At 48.1% G+C, this 14,913-nt stretch overlaps 3 protein-coding genes across 6 annotated transcripts in view; all 3 read right to left on the reverse strand.

Moving 5' to 3' along the window:
• The window catches only part of MEI1 (meiotic double-stranded break formation protein 1), a 65,142-nt gene extending 64,777 nt beyond the window's left edge, over positions 1 to 365 (reverse strand). For 3 of the 4 annotated variants that reach the window (XM_060307075.1, XM_030855787.2, XM_060307077.1), the window contains exon 1: positions 158 to 365. In XM_060307075.1, coding sequence (XP_060163058.1) covers positions 158 to 328 — 171 coding nt within the window. In that variant the 5' untranslated portion in view covers positions 329 to 365. The remainder of the gene's footprint in view (positions 1 to 157) is intronic. The other variant, XM_060307076.1, reaches the window with a different exon arrangement.
• A 3,870-nt stretch (positions 366 to 4,235) lies between these two features.
• On the reverse strand, positions 4,236 to 5,370 carry LOC115852570 (uncharacterized). Its single transcript, XM_060306176.1, has 2 exons — positions 4,489 to 5,370; positions 4,236 to 4,283 (listed from the first exon to the last, which is right to left on the reverse strand). Exons 1-2 carry the CDS (start codon positions 5,368 to 5,370, stop codon positions 4,236 to 4,238), a joined length of 930 nt encoding a protein of 309 aa, XP_060162159.1.
• Position 5,371: 1 nt separating this feature from the next.
• LOC115852571 (uncharacterized) lies at positions 5,372 to 7,185 on the reverse strand. The gene is made up of 2 exons (XM_030855424.1): positions 5,454 to 7,185; positions 5,372 to 5,403 (listed from the first exon to the last, which is right to left on the reverse strand). Exons 1-2 carry the CDS (start codon positions 7,183 to 7,185, stop codon positions 5,372 to 5,374), a joined length of 1,764 nt encoding a protein of 587 aa, XP_030711284.1.
• Positions 7,186 to 14,913: the final 7,728 nt, after the last annotated feature.

Below are 14,913 nucleotides of genomic sequence, written 5' to 3' on the forward strand. Positions count from 1 at the left end.
GAGGGGTCTGCGGGGTAGGCCGCCGTGGCCGGTAAGGGGGTGGGCCTGTTTAGGGGCTAGATTTAAAGAGGCGGGTGGGCCCGGCTTAGTTTCGGGGAAGGTGCGCCCGGTTGAAGGGAGTTGCTCCCGCCCGGTTGGTGAGGGAAATGCCTCGCACCGATACGCTAGGCTCCGGCAGCAGCTCCAGCGCGCAGGCCAGGCAAAGGCGTGGGGGCACGGGCAGCAGCCAGCGCGGGTCGTGCCGGTAATGGGCCCTCTCGAAGAGCAGCGCCGCCTCTTCGTCCCTCCCGGGCCTGGGAAGGCCTGCCGCTGGCTCCCTCACAGCCATCTCTCCGCTTGCGTTCTACCACGGCAGCACCTTTTCCCGCGCAGTTCATGCGCAGGCGCACTTGGCAGAGCTCGACACAGGCGCGTGGGGAGAAGGGTAATGCGCGTGCGCGAACCGAATGCCAGCCAGTCTCAGGAGAGCAGCGGCCCCTGTGGGCGGGTGACGCGCCTCAGGAGTCGGAAGAGCGTTACCTCTAAGTCTCAAGCTGTTTGCTCTTGGAGCCTGCAGGAATTCGTCTTTACCACGCCGAAGGTTGAAAAGCATTTATAAAGACGCTGTTATTATCCTTGAAAAAGTAAGAAAAGGAAACAATCTATTTCTGGTATTTAAAAAGTAAACGATCTCAGGGATTCTTATCGAAAAACTATCAGCTCTATTATTTTAAATTTACGTGGCACCTTTCAAACAATCTAAGGTGACACCTTTCTTTCAGAGATTCTAAGATGGTCCCCTTAAAATATCGTCTCACTGAGGGCTGCACAGTAGTTGCGATTTTGTGAGCGCAGAAGGTATACTGAAGAATAAAAAATAGTTTGTTGTTAAGTGTATTAACAAAACCCGTCAATCTACAAGGATTTAATTAGCGCCAAAGTGCCCAGCAACCAGTTAGTGTTAAAGGAGATAAGTTCAAGAGATGTTTTCTACATTCAGAAGCAGTGTGACGGAGTAGAAAAAGTGCTTTCCATGGCAAAATAATTTGGAAAACAATGGTTTATTTTTAATGTAGTATTATGAACTGATTCTTGAGAAAAGTAGATTTAACATGGAAAAATCCTCGTTAAAATGCTAAGCGTACAAAAGATGCAGAATTATATACATAAGTATGTAAAATAAATAAGCAAACATTTATTCAACACCATTAAATTATATTATAGCAGTAATATATGTTCAGTGAAGAAAATAGAAGAAAAAAATATTTTGATGTATTTTCTTCTAGTCTTTTTCTATACCTTTTTACAACAGCAACATACAAAGGTGTGTAAACTTTTCTCAGAAAAAATATATCATGTACATCTTCCATATAATGAAACATTATTCTATGTTTACTTTTTTAATGTCAACATATTATGTATTCTTTTAGACAAAATTTGGAGCCAGGAACTCCGCTGTGATCTAGAGGATTCAAAAGTGAGCAAGAGACAGTCCCTGTCCTCAAGGAACTAGAACTAGTCAAGGAGAAAGAGAAACAAATTATTACAATTGGGTACATTTGTATTAGTTATCTATTGCTGCATAACAATCCATGTAATGGATTGAATGGTGACCCTCAAAAAGACACCTCCATGTCTGCTGTGGACTGAATTGTGTCCCCCAGATTCAGATGTTGAAGTCCTAACCCCTAATGTGACTGTATTTGGAGATAGGGCCTTTAAGGGGGTAATTAAGTTTAAATGAAGTCATAAGGGTGACACCCTAATCCAATAGGATTGGAGGCCTTATAAAAAGAGGAAGAGAGAAAGATCTATCTCTCTCTTTATGTACAGGCATTGAGGAAAGGCCGTGTGAGGACATAGTGAAAAGGTGACCATCTCTAAGCCAGGAAGAGAGCTCTCACCAGAAACCAAATTAGCCAAAACCTTGATCTTGAACTTCTAGCCTATAGAACTGTGAGAAAATAAACTTCTGTTGTTTAAGCCACCCATGCTGTATTATTTTGTTATAGCAGCTGGAGCAAACTAATGTAACGTCCAAAATCCCCACAACCTGTAAATTACCTTTTTTCCAAAGGATCTTTACAGTTGTAATTAAGGATCTTGAAATGAAGATATCATCCAGAGTATCCAGTGGGCCCTAAATCCAATGATAACTGTCTTGAGAAGAGGCACACAGCGTAAAGGAGGAGGCACTGTGACCACGGAGGCAGAGATTGGAGTGATGGTGCCACAAGCCAACAAATGCCTGCAGCCACCAGGAGCTGGAAGAGACAAGTAACGGATTGCCCTCTAGAGCCTTTGGTAGCAGTGTAGCCCTGCTGACATCTTGATTTCATTCAGACTTCCGGCCTTCAGAACAGAGAGAATAAATTTCAGTTGTTTTAAGCCACCAAGTTTGTGGTAATTTGTTACAGTCGCCATAGAAAACTAACACACCCCAATATTTAGCAGCTTAAAACAACAAACATTTATTATCTCATAGTTTCTGTGGATCAGGAATCCAGGCATGGCTTAGCAAGGTGACCCTGGCTCGAAGTCTCTCCTGAGGTTGTACTCATCTCAAGGCTCACTAGGGCCAAAGGATCTGCTTCCAAGTTCACTCAAATGATTGGTGGCAGGATTCATTTCCTCAAAGGGTGCCGGACTGAGGGCCTCACTTTCTTGAGGGCTGTTATCCAATGGCCGCCTCAGTTCCTTGCCACATGTGCCTTTCCATAAGGCAGTGCACAAAATGGAGGACAGCTTCCCTCAGGGAACAAGAAAGAGAATTGAGAGAAGGTACCCAAGATGGAAGCTACAGCCTTTTAACCTGTTCTCGGAAGTGACATTCCATCATTTCTGCTGTATCCTATTCATTGGAAGTGAGTCGCTTGATCCAATCCACACTCGAGGAGAGGAGAATACACAGGGCATGAATACCAGAAGGTAGGGAGCATCGGGAGCCTTCTTAGAGCCTGCCAACCCCAGTATAAGTGCCGTGGTAGTGGTAGGCAACACATAGGAAGAAAAACATCAAAACATTAACTGGGTGATGGGATTATGGATTGTTTTTCCCTTTTTTGAATTTTCTAAACTCTCTTTAATGAGCATGTATGGGTTTGACAATGAATTTAAAAATAGGAAAGCTAAATGAAAGGGAAGAAAGGAAGGGAGAAAGGAAAGAAGTGGGGGAGGATAAAGGAGAGAGGAGGAGAAAACCTGAATTGAATTTTCTGAATTAAATTTGAGTTCTGTGAATCTGCTTCAACCTGCTGAAGCTGTCTACAGAAGTATCACAAGACATAATGCCTTTTAGCTAAGAAGTTTCAGACTTGATTGAAAAAAACAATTAGCTCCAGGATGTCCTGGAGGGTGAGGTGAGGGAAAACAACAAGGAATTAGGGTTGCCAGTGCTTGAGAATTGAAGAGGTGGAAATGGTTTTTCCGTGAAATCTGTTCACAGGCAGCAGAATCCCAGCAGGGCAGATACTCAGTGATCAGCTCCCTTCCTTGTGAGTGAAAGGACATGAATAATAGTGTCCGGTGCAGAGCACCACCCCTCCCACAAGCAGCTGAAGCTATTTGAGCATCCGACCTCAATCAGAATTAGCTTGGAATAGGACAGGACCGAACTATGATAGAAACTTCAGTAAACCCTCCTCTGAGGAACTGGAGAGGGGAGGTGTCAGGAGATGGCATTGGGCTGACCCACATTCCCTGAACCTTCAAAACCATAGAGTAGAAGTAGCTTCTATCCCACCCACAAAGTATCCCAGACCGCCAAAGGGGGGCGCTCATAAAACGTGTACCAAAGAAATCAGAACCCCACAGGGCCCAAATAACCAATTTTATTAGAGGTTATTTTATGATGCCCTTTGGGAGTAAGCAGACCACTCTCCTGCCTTCTCTGACGTGTTTTGAGGATTCTGAACCCACTGCCTACTTCCTAAAGCCATGCTGGAGCAGGAAACCCCTCAAATGCTTCATAAGACCAAACTTTTGGGGGGCTGGTGGATTCCTTGGGGCCCCATGTGGGTTCTCAATTTCCTCAAGTTCTTCTGTTTTGGGAAGAGCAACCCCAGCACCGCAGTGACCTGGTGGCTGAAGGTCCCTCTTCAAAGAAGTGCGGTCTCTGATGCTGTCCTCCCTTGCATGTGGGTCACCCACTTCGGGAAGCAAGATAGGATCAGGATCCCTCACACTCAGGTTGGGGGCTAAGTGCTGGGACTTGGCCAGGTGTGGGGACCAGGAAATCCTCTTCAAAAAGCTCATGCTCAGCCTTGCTGCAGCAGAGTGCAGACTCCTTTTGGAGCTGAAGGTGTCTGTGGGACAGGAGGAAGGCTGCTGCCCAGCCCCTCTGCCTTCCTCCAGCTCCAGGCTTCCTCTTCTCCTGTGTGTGGGCTGCTGACATTTGAATCTGGGGGGCTCCTGAGATGCATGCTCCTTCCTCCAGTGGTCTGCCCCAGAGTATGAGATCCTCGCTCTGCCGGGAGCCCTCTCTGCCATCTGGGAGACCCCTGGCCTGACCGTTTTCCTGCTCCCGCTGTTCTCACTGGAGGGTTCTTGGACGCTTTCTTGGCCACACCAGCTACTAGATTCTGCTGCAGGCCTGGGGTTCCTGGGAGCAGTGAGCTTGGCCCCAGGAGGAGCCTCTTTCTGGACATCCTGTCGTTCTCTGAGGCCCCCTGGTGGTCTGACCCTCTTAGGCTTTTCAGGATGGATAGAAATGCCCATTGGCTCTGTCTGGTGTGGTCTTCGCTCCTCCAGAGCTCTGGCCTGCGTAGGAGGTTTTGAGCTTTTCCTTTCTTGGCGCCGAACGCTCTGGGACCTCTCTGGGGACTTAAGGCCTGGCCTGGGGCCCTGGGCCCCACAATGCCCTTCCTGCTGCCCCTGCAGCTCACAGGCTTTGTGTAACCCAGGGAGCCTCACCCCCTCAAGGGGCAGTGGGCATGGTGCTAAGAAGTTAAAGTGCAAGTAGGATTCTAGGATCTGCTGGGGAAGGCCCCACTTCAGGTGTGCAATCTTCCGCTGCATAAGGGACTCCAGGAGCAGTAGCTGGCACTTCGTGAGGACTGGCCACTTCGGCAGGATGGTGAGGGCAGTGGGAAAATCCACCAGAGCTGTGGCGGCTTGGGGGGCTTGGCCACATGAGACAGAGGGACAGGCAGAGGGCAGGCCCAGGGCAGCAGCCAAAGACTGTGGGTTGCAGAGCTGTCGAGTCAGGCCAGAGGTCTTCCCTGGAACCACTCCTTTGTCCCTTTGTCGGCTTTTCTGGAGTTTAGGTTGGGCCTGCCAGGAGGCTGGAATGACACTGTGCTTCCTGGCAGTGGCCGTGCTCTGGCTGGCCAAATGCTCTCCCTCCCCACTGGCAAGCAGGAAGAGTTCATTCTGGTGGGGGAGAGCCTTCATCTCAGGGCAGGGAGCAGAGGCCACAGCCTGTTCCTGGTCCATGGCCCCATATCCAGAGCCAGTGAGGGCTGGGGGCCCCTCACCCACAGAACAGTCAACTCGGAGATTGCCTTTAGCAGCATCCTTTCCTCTGACTTGGCCCTTGTTTCTTCCCCTTAGTACTCGAAGCCTTCCAGCATCCTCAGCTCTGCACTTTCTCTGGCTCCCTACATCCTGGATTTCTGCAGCGTCCTCATCTTCACCCTTATTCTGGCTGCCTTGCCCTTGTATCTGGATCTCTCCATCGATTTCACTTCTTAACTCTCCCTGATAATCTCCCCCAGGAGACTGGGTCTCTTTATCATCATCACCTGTGGTCCCTCTCAGGTTTCTCTTCTCTTGGATTTGAAATTCTGCACCATTCTCACCTCCCATCTGCTCCTCTTTCTTCCATTCTGCTGAATGAGTTTCTATATCAGTTTTACTTGCTAATTCTCCCCAATTCTGTGCCTCAGATGCCTGGGCATTTGCACCATCCTTGCCTCTAATGTGTTCCTGATTTATCCACTTCGGTATGAGAATCCTTCCATTAATTTCACTGTTTAACTGATGCTGGTTTTCTTCCCCAAGTTCCTGAGTCTCTTTACCATGTTCACCTTTAACGCCTCTCAGGTTTCTCTTCCCTGTTGCCTGGATGTCTGTACTATTCTCATCAACAAACCGCTCCTGATTCCTCCTTCCTGGTAGATGGGTCTCTACATGAGGTACACCTCTTAATTGTCTCTGGTTCTCTGCCTTGGGCGCCAGGATATTTGCACCATCTTCATCTCCGTTCTTTCTCTGGTCTCTCTTCTCCAGTGCCTGAATTTCTGCTCTATGTTCACCTCCAATCTGGTCCTGATTCCCCCAACATGGTATCTTGAATTCTCTGCCAATTTCACTTGCTACTAGTTTCTGGTCTCCCCAGAATCGTGCCTGGATCACCACCCAATCCTCCTCTCTTATCTCCCTGAGGTTCTTCCTTCTAGATATCTGGCTTTCCCCAGAATCCTCACCTGTTTTCAGGCCTTGATTTCCCCACCCCACTTGAAGTTCATGTCTTAGTTGTTTCTGGATCTCTACCCTAAATGCTTGGACCTTCCCAGCTTTCTCATTTCCGTTTTGATCCTGCATCTCCCACCCTGGTGTCTGGATCTCTGTAACATTCTCACTTTGAACGCATTCCTGTTTTCCCCACCCCAGGGCTTGGGTCTCTAGGCCATCCTCTTTTTTCACTTCCCCCAAGTTCTCCCTCCCAGATATCTGAATTTGCACAGCATTCTCACCTCCAACCTGGCCCTTTCTTTTCCTCTTTTCTGCCTGAATTTCTATACTAGTATCACCTTTAATCTGGTCTTGTTTTCCCCACCCTGGCAGCTGGGTCTCCCCACCATTCTCAGTTCCAGTCTGGCCCTGCTTCCTCAACCCTTGGGCCTGGGTCTCTCCTTCATCCTCTCCTCTGGCTTCTTTCTTATTCTTCTCAAAAGACTGGGTCTCTATAGCATCCTTATTCCTACTCCTATCCTGGGTCTCCCACATTGGCATTTGGGTCTCTGCATCAATTTTACATCTTAACTGTTTCTGTTTCTCTCCTCTTCGTGCCTGAGTTTCAGGAAGATTCTCACCTCCAGCATCCCTCCGATTTCTCTTCCGTAGTTTCTGACTTTCAGCTCTATTCTCAACTCTCACCTGGTCTTGATTCTCCCACCATGGTGTCAAGATCTCTCCAACAGCTTTACTTATTACTAGTCTCTGTATCCCCAACTCCAGGACCTTAGGCTCTGCCTTGTCCTCCATCCCAAAGTTTATTGGGAGTTGCCTTCCAGATGCCTGAATTTCCCAAGCATCCTCTCCTCTTCTCTCTCTCTGGTTCACCCACCCTGGAGCCTGGGTCTCTCTACTATCCTCTCTGCCTAGTGTCCGGCTTTCCCTCCCTGGTGCCCAGGCCTCTCGTGGGCAGCGCCAGGACTTCCAGATGGGCATTCCCACTTGTTGGTTGGAAGGAACAGGTAGGAACTCTCTGGAACAGAACTGCAACCTCTGGGCTGATGGGAGGTTTGGGCGAGAGGCCATGGAGGTGGGGTGGCATCTCATGTCGACAATATGCTCCAGTGGTACCGGTTCTTCTGAGGAGTGGACCAACAGCTGCTCCATCCCTTGGCACGTGTCCAGGGCAGGGGGCAGTGGCTTGAAAATCAGGTGAGTCTGGTCATCACTACGACACCAGGGTACCTGCCACGCTTCCCAAGAACTGTCCTGAGCTAGCATACAGGTGCTTAAAAAGGAGGTGGTGCAAAAGATGTGTTCCAAAGGTGGGTAGGCATCCCAAGGTAAACCTTGACCTGGGTGCTGACTAGAAAGCAGATGTTGGGTCCATGAATCCTGGTGGCTCCTCCAGTATTCCCCTCTCTTATTTGGGGCCCATTGTTGGGCATCCAGGCCCCTGAACTGGCCAGGACTGAAGGAGAATTCAGGGGTCAGCCCAAAACAAGTGTCATGTCTCATGGAGGGCACTGCCCCCTTCTGCGATGGCACCTGTAGGTGAGAACAGAGAAGCAAAATTTTGCATTCACATTATCTCATCTAATCCTCAGATCAGGATTGTAATCCCCATTATCCAGATGAGGATGCTGGGGCTCAGGAATGGGGAGTCAGTTCTCTTAGGGAAAACAGTATTCATTCAAGAAAGAAAGATAAAGAGTTTACTCCAGGCCAGGCACTGTTCTAGGTGCTGGCGGTACCAGCATGAACAAGACAGAAAACCTCTTTGTTGGGAGCTGTCTTTTAGACATGGAAGACACAATAACTAAGTATACAACATAATGTTAGGTGTTGAAAAGTGTTTTGTTGGTTTGTGTTTTTTTGGCCACGCTGCATGGCATGAGGGATCTCGTTCTCAGACCAGGGATCAAACCCGTGCCCCCTGCAGTGGAAGCGTGGAGTCTTAATCACTGGACTGCCAGGGAAGTCCCCTTGAAAAGTGTTCTAATGGAAATAAAAGCAGAGTGGGAATGGGGTTAGCTCCTTTAGACATACTGGTCAGAGAAGGCCTCTCAGAGGAGGTGACATTTGAATGGAGACCTGAATGAAGCAAGGGACAAACCAAGTGACATCTGAGGAAAGAGCATTGTAGGCAGAGGAGACATTAAGTGCAAAGGCCCTGAGGATGGAACTGGGTCATTTGTATAAGAACAGCTAGGAGGCCTGTGTGGCCAGAATGGAATGAGTGAGTGATGAAGACAGTGCTAGGAGATGAGGTCAGAGAGGAATGCAGGGCAGATTATTCTGAGCCTTGGAGTTGTGGTTAGGAGTTGGATTTTATTCTGAGTTTGACTGGAAGTGTATCCATCAGAGCCATTGCAGAGTCTTGAGTGGCAAAGTCCTGTGATCTGTTTTTTTTAAAGTTGGTTCTTGCTCATGAGCATAATGTTAGGCTTAAGCCAGGTGCAAAAAAAATACTTACTGTATGATTCCATACAGACAAAACTAGTCTATGCTATTAGAAATCAGCACAGTTGTGTCTGCAACCTTCTGGGCTGCTGGTAGTGGTCTATTTCTTTTTTTAAAAAAATTTTTCTTATTTTTTTTAAATTTTTATTTATTTATTTTTGGCTGTGTTGGGTCTTTGTTGCTGCACGCACGCTTTCTCTAGTTGCGGCAAGCGGGAGCTACTCTTCATTGCAGTGGCTTCTCTTGCTGTGGAGCAGAGGATCTAGGCGCGCGGGCTTCAGTAGTTGTGGCATGTGGGCTCAGTAGCTGTGGCTCATGGGCTCTAGAGCACAGGCTCAGTAGTTGTGGCGCACGGGCTTAGTTGCTCTGTGGCATGTGGGATCTTCCTGGACCAGGGCTCGAACCCATGTCCCCTGCCTTGGCAGGCAGATTCTTAACCACTGCGCCACCAGGGAAGTCCAGTGGTCTGTTTCTTAATCAAGTGCTGCACCTGGATGTGTTCAGTTTGCAAAAATTCATTGATCAAAAAAAAAAAAAAAAAAAAAAAAAAAAAATTCATTGATCTATACACTTATAATCTGTATATGTATATTCCCTTGGATTAACATTTTTTAATATAAATTTATTTATTTATTTTTGGCTGCGTTGGGTCTTCGTTGCTGCATGCAGGCTTTCTCTAGTTGCATCGAGTGGGGGCTACTCTTTGTTGCAGTGCGTGGGCTTCTCATTGTTGTGGCTTCTGTTGTTGTGGAGCACAGGCTCTAGGCGTGCAGGCTTCAGTGGTTGCAGCATGCGGGCTCAGTAGTTGTGGCTCGCGGGCTCTAGAGTGCAGCCTCAGTAGTTGTGGTGCATAGGTTTAGTTGCTCCACGGCATGTGGGATCTTCCCAGACCAGGGCTCGAACCCGTGTCCCCTGCATTGGCAGGCGGATTCTTAACCACTGCGCCACCAGGGAAGTCTGGGTTAACATTTTTAAAAAGAGAAAGAAGAAATTCATTCTGTTGGCTGCGTGGAGCACTGACGATGGTTGGGTGAGAGAGGAAGCAGGAACTAGGCAGAAGGCAGTACCTACAGTCCAGGTGAGCCCTGAGGGTGGCTTTGCCCAGGAGAGTGAAGTGAAGTTTTAAGAAGTGATCAGATTCGGGGCTTCCCTGGTGGCGCAGTGGTTGAGAATCTGCCTGCTAATGCAGGGCACACGGGTTCGAGCCCTGGTCTGGGAGGATCCCACATGCCGCAGAGCAACTGGGCCCGTGAGCCACACTACTGAGCCTGCGCGTCTGGAGCCTGTGCTCCGCAACAAGAGAGGCCGCGATAGTGAGAGGCCCGCGCACCGCGATGAAGAGTGGCCCCCACTTGCCACAACTAGAGAAAGCCCTCGCACAGAAATGAAGACCCAACACAGCCAAAGTAAATAAATAAATTTAAAAAAAAAAAGAAGAAGAAGTGATCAGATTTGAGATATGGGTTGCAAGTAGAGCCCATAGGACTTGCAGGTGGATTGATCCTGAGGAGTGAGGGAGAGAGAAGTCCAGGGTGACCGCTGGGTTTGGGGCAAGATAATGCTCTTCCTGACCAGTCTGAGTTCATCTCTGATACACAGGGCATAGAACAGGGTCCTTGTAACAAATGACTGAGACAATCATGGTGTTGAGGGAAGGAGGTGTGTAGGATCCCCTCACCTTGATGACCTTCCTCATGCTGGAGTGGGTCCTGGTGATCTGGTGCCAGTAGTTCTGGACCTGTCAGATCAGAAAGAGGCAGAGGACAAGCAGGTTGCCGTAGCACCGAGGGTCCCTGCAGCTGTGATTCTCAGAGAGCAGGCCCCGCACTGGCTCCCACTCAGGGCCCTGGAATGGCCCCACCATGGCACAGGCGCCCAGGAGGGGCAGCAACGTGACACAGCTTAGGTCAGGCAGGTGGTGTTCAGGAGTTGTAGGGCAGGACTGGTATGGCTGACCCAGCCACTTCAGGGCGGGGTAGCCCCTGCCTCATAGCACCCCTGTCGCTAAGGCCACCTCACAAAGGCTCCTGATGCTGCAGCCTCAGCTCCAGCTGCTGCACCTGGCATCAGGGCTGGACAACATGCCCTCAGTACAGGTGAGGGCAACATCAGGGAACTGCCCAAAAGGAATTAAGAGGAAGAAGAACTTGTTCTAAATATCCTGACCTCTGGAATGGAGAGATTAAGTTCCCCTGTGTATGATGGAGGGATGGAAACTGCAGGCTGCTTGATTTCTTTCTTCCTATTTGATACTTGCATCCATTTGTCCATCAGGCTATCCAATATCAAACATTTAATGAACACTGTATTGAATGTGTGTTCTTGTTTAACCACCCAACATATCCTGATTTTTTGTTAGGGGATTACTTTCCCATCTCAAGATCACTGTTTGTAGGAGTATAAATGCTACCCTGGAGACTTTCACCCAAAGGTTATATTCAAAATATTGAATTACAGAGCAGGCAGGGTCATCAGCCAATCAGAATGGGCCACGCCTTAACCTTTTAATACCTGGGTTGTAAGCGGCCCCTAGGGTCCCAGTAGAAGGGCATCACCTATTTACCAACCAGTTGGGAAGTATTTCTCTACTTTAAGAACCCAGGGACTTCCCTGGTGGCATAGTGGTTAAGAATCTGCCTGCCAGTGCAGGGGACACAGGTTTGAGCCCTGGTCTTGGAAGATCCACATGCCACGGAGCAACTAAGCCTGCGAGCCACAACTACTGAGCCCGCATGCCACAACTACTGAAGCCTGCGTGCCTAGAGCCCGTGCTCCGCAACAAGAGAAACCACCACAGGGAGCAGCATGCCCACTGCAATGAACAGTAGCCCCTGCTCACCACAACTAGAGAAAGCCCGTGCGCAGCAACAAAGACCCAGTGCAGCCAAAAATAAATAAATAAAATAAATAAATTTTTTTAAAAAAGAACTCAATATACCACACAATGTATCTTGGTTAAATGTTACCCCGGCTTATACCTGATACTCTTTCACAGGCCCAGGACAGCCAAGGAGTGGAGGTGTGACCTAAGTTTGGCCAATTGGGCCCTCTCTTCCAGGGCTCTAACTACCAAGGTAGGGATAGGAAGCTGGTAAAAAAAAAAAAAAAGAAAGAAAAGCAGCCCATGGCAGCTAGAAACTGGCCCAGCTCTATCAGTTAGGCCTGATGTTGCTAGGAGCTGGCCTGACACTCATAGCTGAGCCTTGGTGTTCTCCTGTTGAACATAAAATACTTCATAGAGTGTCAGCATCAGACAAAACCACTCTAACTGTGATAATCAAGACAAAAACAAGACCACTCTTTAGTCATGTCTGAACACAGACAAAAGCATGAACATTGTCAAAACCACAAAAATAACCAAACACCTTACCATCCTGGCTAGTATCTATTTTGTCACCAATTATAGCTTTAGCCTCACTTCATTCCTTCCACCTTGTAGATAAGATTTATTAGGATGCCCAATCGTAGAATTACTCACACTTTCTAATAGCGTCTAATCCAGAGCAAACCCCATTTCCTTGAACCCTCCCGAAATCATTTGACACAAGGTCAAATCCTATAGTAAATCCAAACACCCTCTTACTGAGAAGTGCCACAGTTCCCCATGGTATGTGTTCTCCCTTGTTGCAATGAGTAATAACACTGTAGAGGTGTGTGCCTGGTGGTCTTTAGCTAAATTTAGGACACTGGCGTAAGATTTTATGTCTGGTCCTGCTCGCACAACCAGCTCCCCTTGAGCCTCCAGGCTCCACTGCAGAGTCTTTTCCCAGATTCCTTTTTGCTTGCTTCCCACCAAAGATCCCTAAATGAAAAAGAGCTTCCTTTGGATCAGGCACAGTGCCAAAAGATAGATATCCAAAGTGTCCAAGGCATCTACCAGCCCTGCTCTCATAAAGCTCTCAGTATGGTTGGAAAGGCAAACACTGAATAAAGACAGAGTTGACGAAGGCTACAAAGGGCAAGTACAGGGGGCTTGTGGGTGCATCCAGCAGGGGTAATTACCTGGTCTGGATGATCAGGGAGGCTTCACTGAAGAGGTGATGAATACTAAGCAGAACAGTGGAGCACATCACATCACTCCCAAAAGAGAGTGATGGATGGGCTTGGGGAGATTGCGGTGAGCTCAGGGTAGAAAAAGAAGGTGGGTGGGGCTGTAACATGCGGATGAGGAGGGGGGTACCAGTGGGGAGAGGCATAGTAAGCCATGGCAAGGATTTAGCATTTTAAGCACAGAACTGTGGTAAAAGACAAATTTCTAAGACAAATTGATTCTGAGCCTATGTTAACATTTATCAGCCAACTAGCAAGTGAAATAGCAAGATACAAGAGGGTGGGCTAGTTCTGTGAGAACATGGAAACTGAGTTATTATATAGTTGGGAAACAATTAATTAGGTAGAGTATACAGTCTCATTACTCATGGTCATAAAAACATCAAGCCCCTATCAGTCATTACTAGGAGATCTGGGATATAATGGTCCAAGATGCCAGGTAGGCCAAATAACAACCAGACATTATTATAAAGGATATCAAAAAGGCAAATGATAATGACACATCTATGACTGTAAACTGGAATAATAAGGTTTCATTCTCCCACAGTGGTAGCTGATAGGTCCAATTAATATGGAAATATGGGGCTTCCCTGGTGGCGTAGTGGTTGAGAGTCCGCCTGCTGATGCAGGGGACGCGGGTTTGTGCCCTGGTCCGGGAAGGTCCCACATGCCGCGGGGCGCCTGGGCCCGTGAGCTGTGGCCGCTGAGCCTGCGCGTCCGGAGCCTGTGCTCCGCAACGGGAGAGGCCACAACAGTGAGAGGCCCGTGTATCGCAAAAAAAAAAAAAAAAAAAGGAAATATGAAACAAGATCTGAGAAGGATGAGGAGCAGGGTCCAAATCACAGATTCTACTCTTTTTTAAAAAATATCGATTTATTTATTTATGTATTTGGCTGTGCCAGGTCTTAGTTGTGGCACGCAGGATCTTCGTTGTGGCATGCAGGACTGTAGTTGCAGCTTAGTTGCTGCACGCGGAATGTGGGATCTTTTTTTAGTTGCGGCATGCAAACCCTTAGTTGCAGGAGGTGGGATCTAGTTCCCTGACTAGGGTTCGAACCCGGGCCCCCTGCATTGCGAGTGTGGAGTCTTAGCCACTGGACGACCAGGGAAGTCCCCTCAGGTTCTACTCTTAAACAGGAGCCATCAGTGGGAATTTCTTAATTTGGAGACAAAATATATTTTTTGACACATCATAGATATGCATGGATGAAGTCTGATGGGGGGATTTTTCACGTAATAAATGTTCAGTCCTGGAGCCACTTCAAACCCATCTGGCTGGGTTTTCAAGCATAGCAACCAGATGTGGTGGAAGTAACCCAAGCCGACAGCCGAAATTCCCAGGGTCCAGTTCTGGCTCTGCCACTGCCTCATTCTGTGACTGTGGACAAGGAGCTTCCCCTCTCTGGGCCTCAGTATCTGTAAAATGAAGGGGTTGCACTGCGTGATTCCTAAGGGTCCTGCTACGTCTCTACTTATAGGTTTCCAAAGGAAATAACTGGAACTGGCCCACTACGGTCTAGTTTTGGCTAGATCCAAATGGTCCCAAGAGGGAATTCCCAGGCAGTCCCCTGCTTAGGACTCTGCGCTTTCACTGCCAAGGCAATTCCTGGTTGGGGAACTAAGATCCTGCAAGCTGAGCGGCATGGCCAAAACAACAACAGCAACAACAACAAAATGGTCCCAAGATATGCCTGGCATCATGCGAAGAGAGATGAGTAAGGGCCATAAGAATCCAGGAGGACCTCTTGGAGGTGGTGAGGCATGAGTGTAGCCTTAAAAAATGGAGATTTGGAGCAGCATAGGGAAAAAAGCACCACGCTAAGCCAGAAGAAATTGGGTGTCCTAGACATTTCCAAACTCAACCTGACAAACTCAGCCCCCATCCTCAAACCTGCTGTTCTTCTTGAATTCCCTACTCAATGGATTCCATTTCTGGTGGACTCCACCCCCACCAGAAAAATTTAACAAAGGCATCTGAATATGAAGGAGAACATTTAGGATTACCTATCATTATCTCCATACCAT

Source organism: Globicephala melas, chromosome 10 (assembly GCF_963455315.2).
Source record: "Globicephala melas chromosome 10, mGloMel1.2, whole genome shotgun sequence".
Taxonomy (NCBI): Eukaryota; Metazoa; Chordata; class Mammalia; order Artiodactyla; family Delphinidae; genus Globicephala; species Globicephala melas.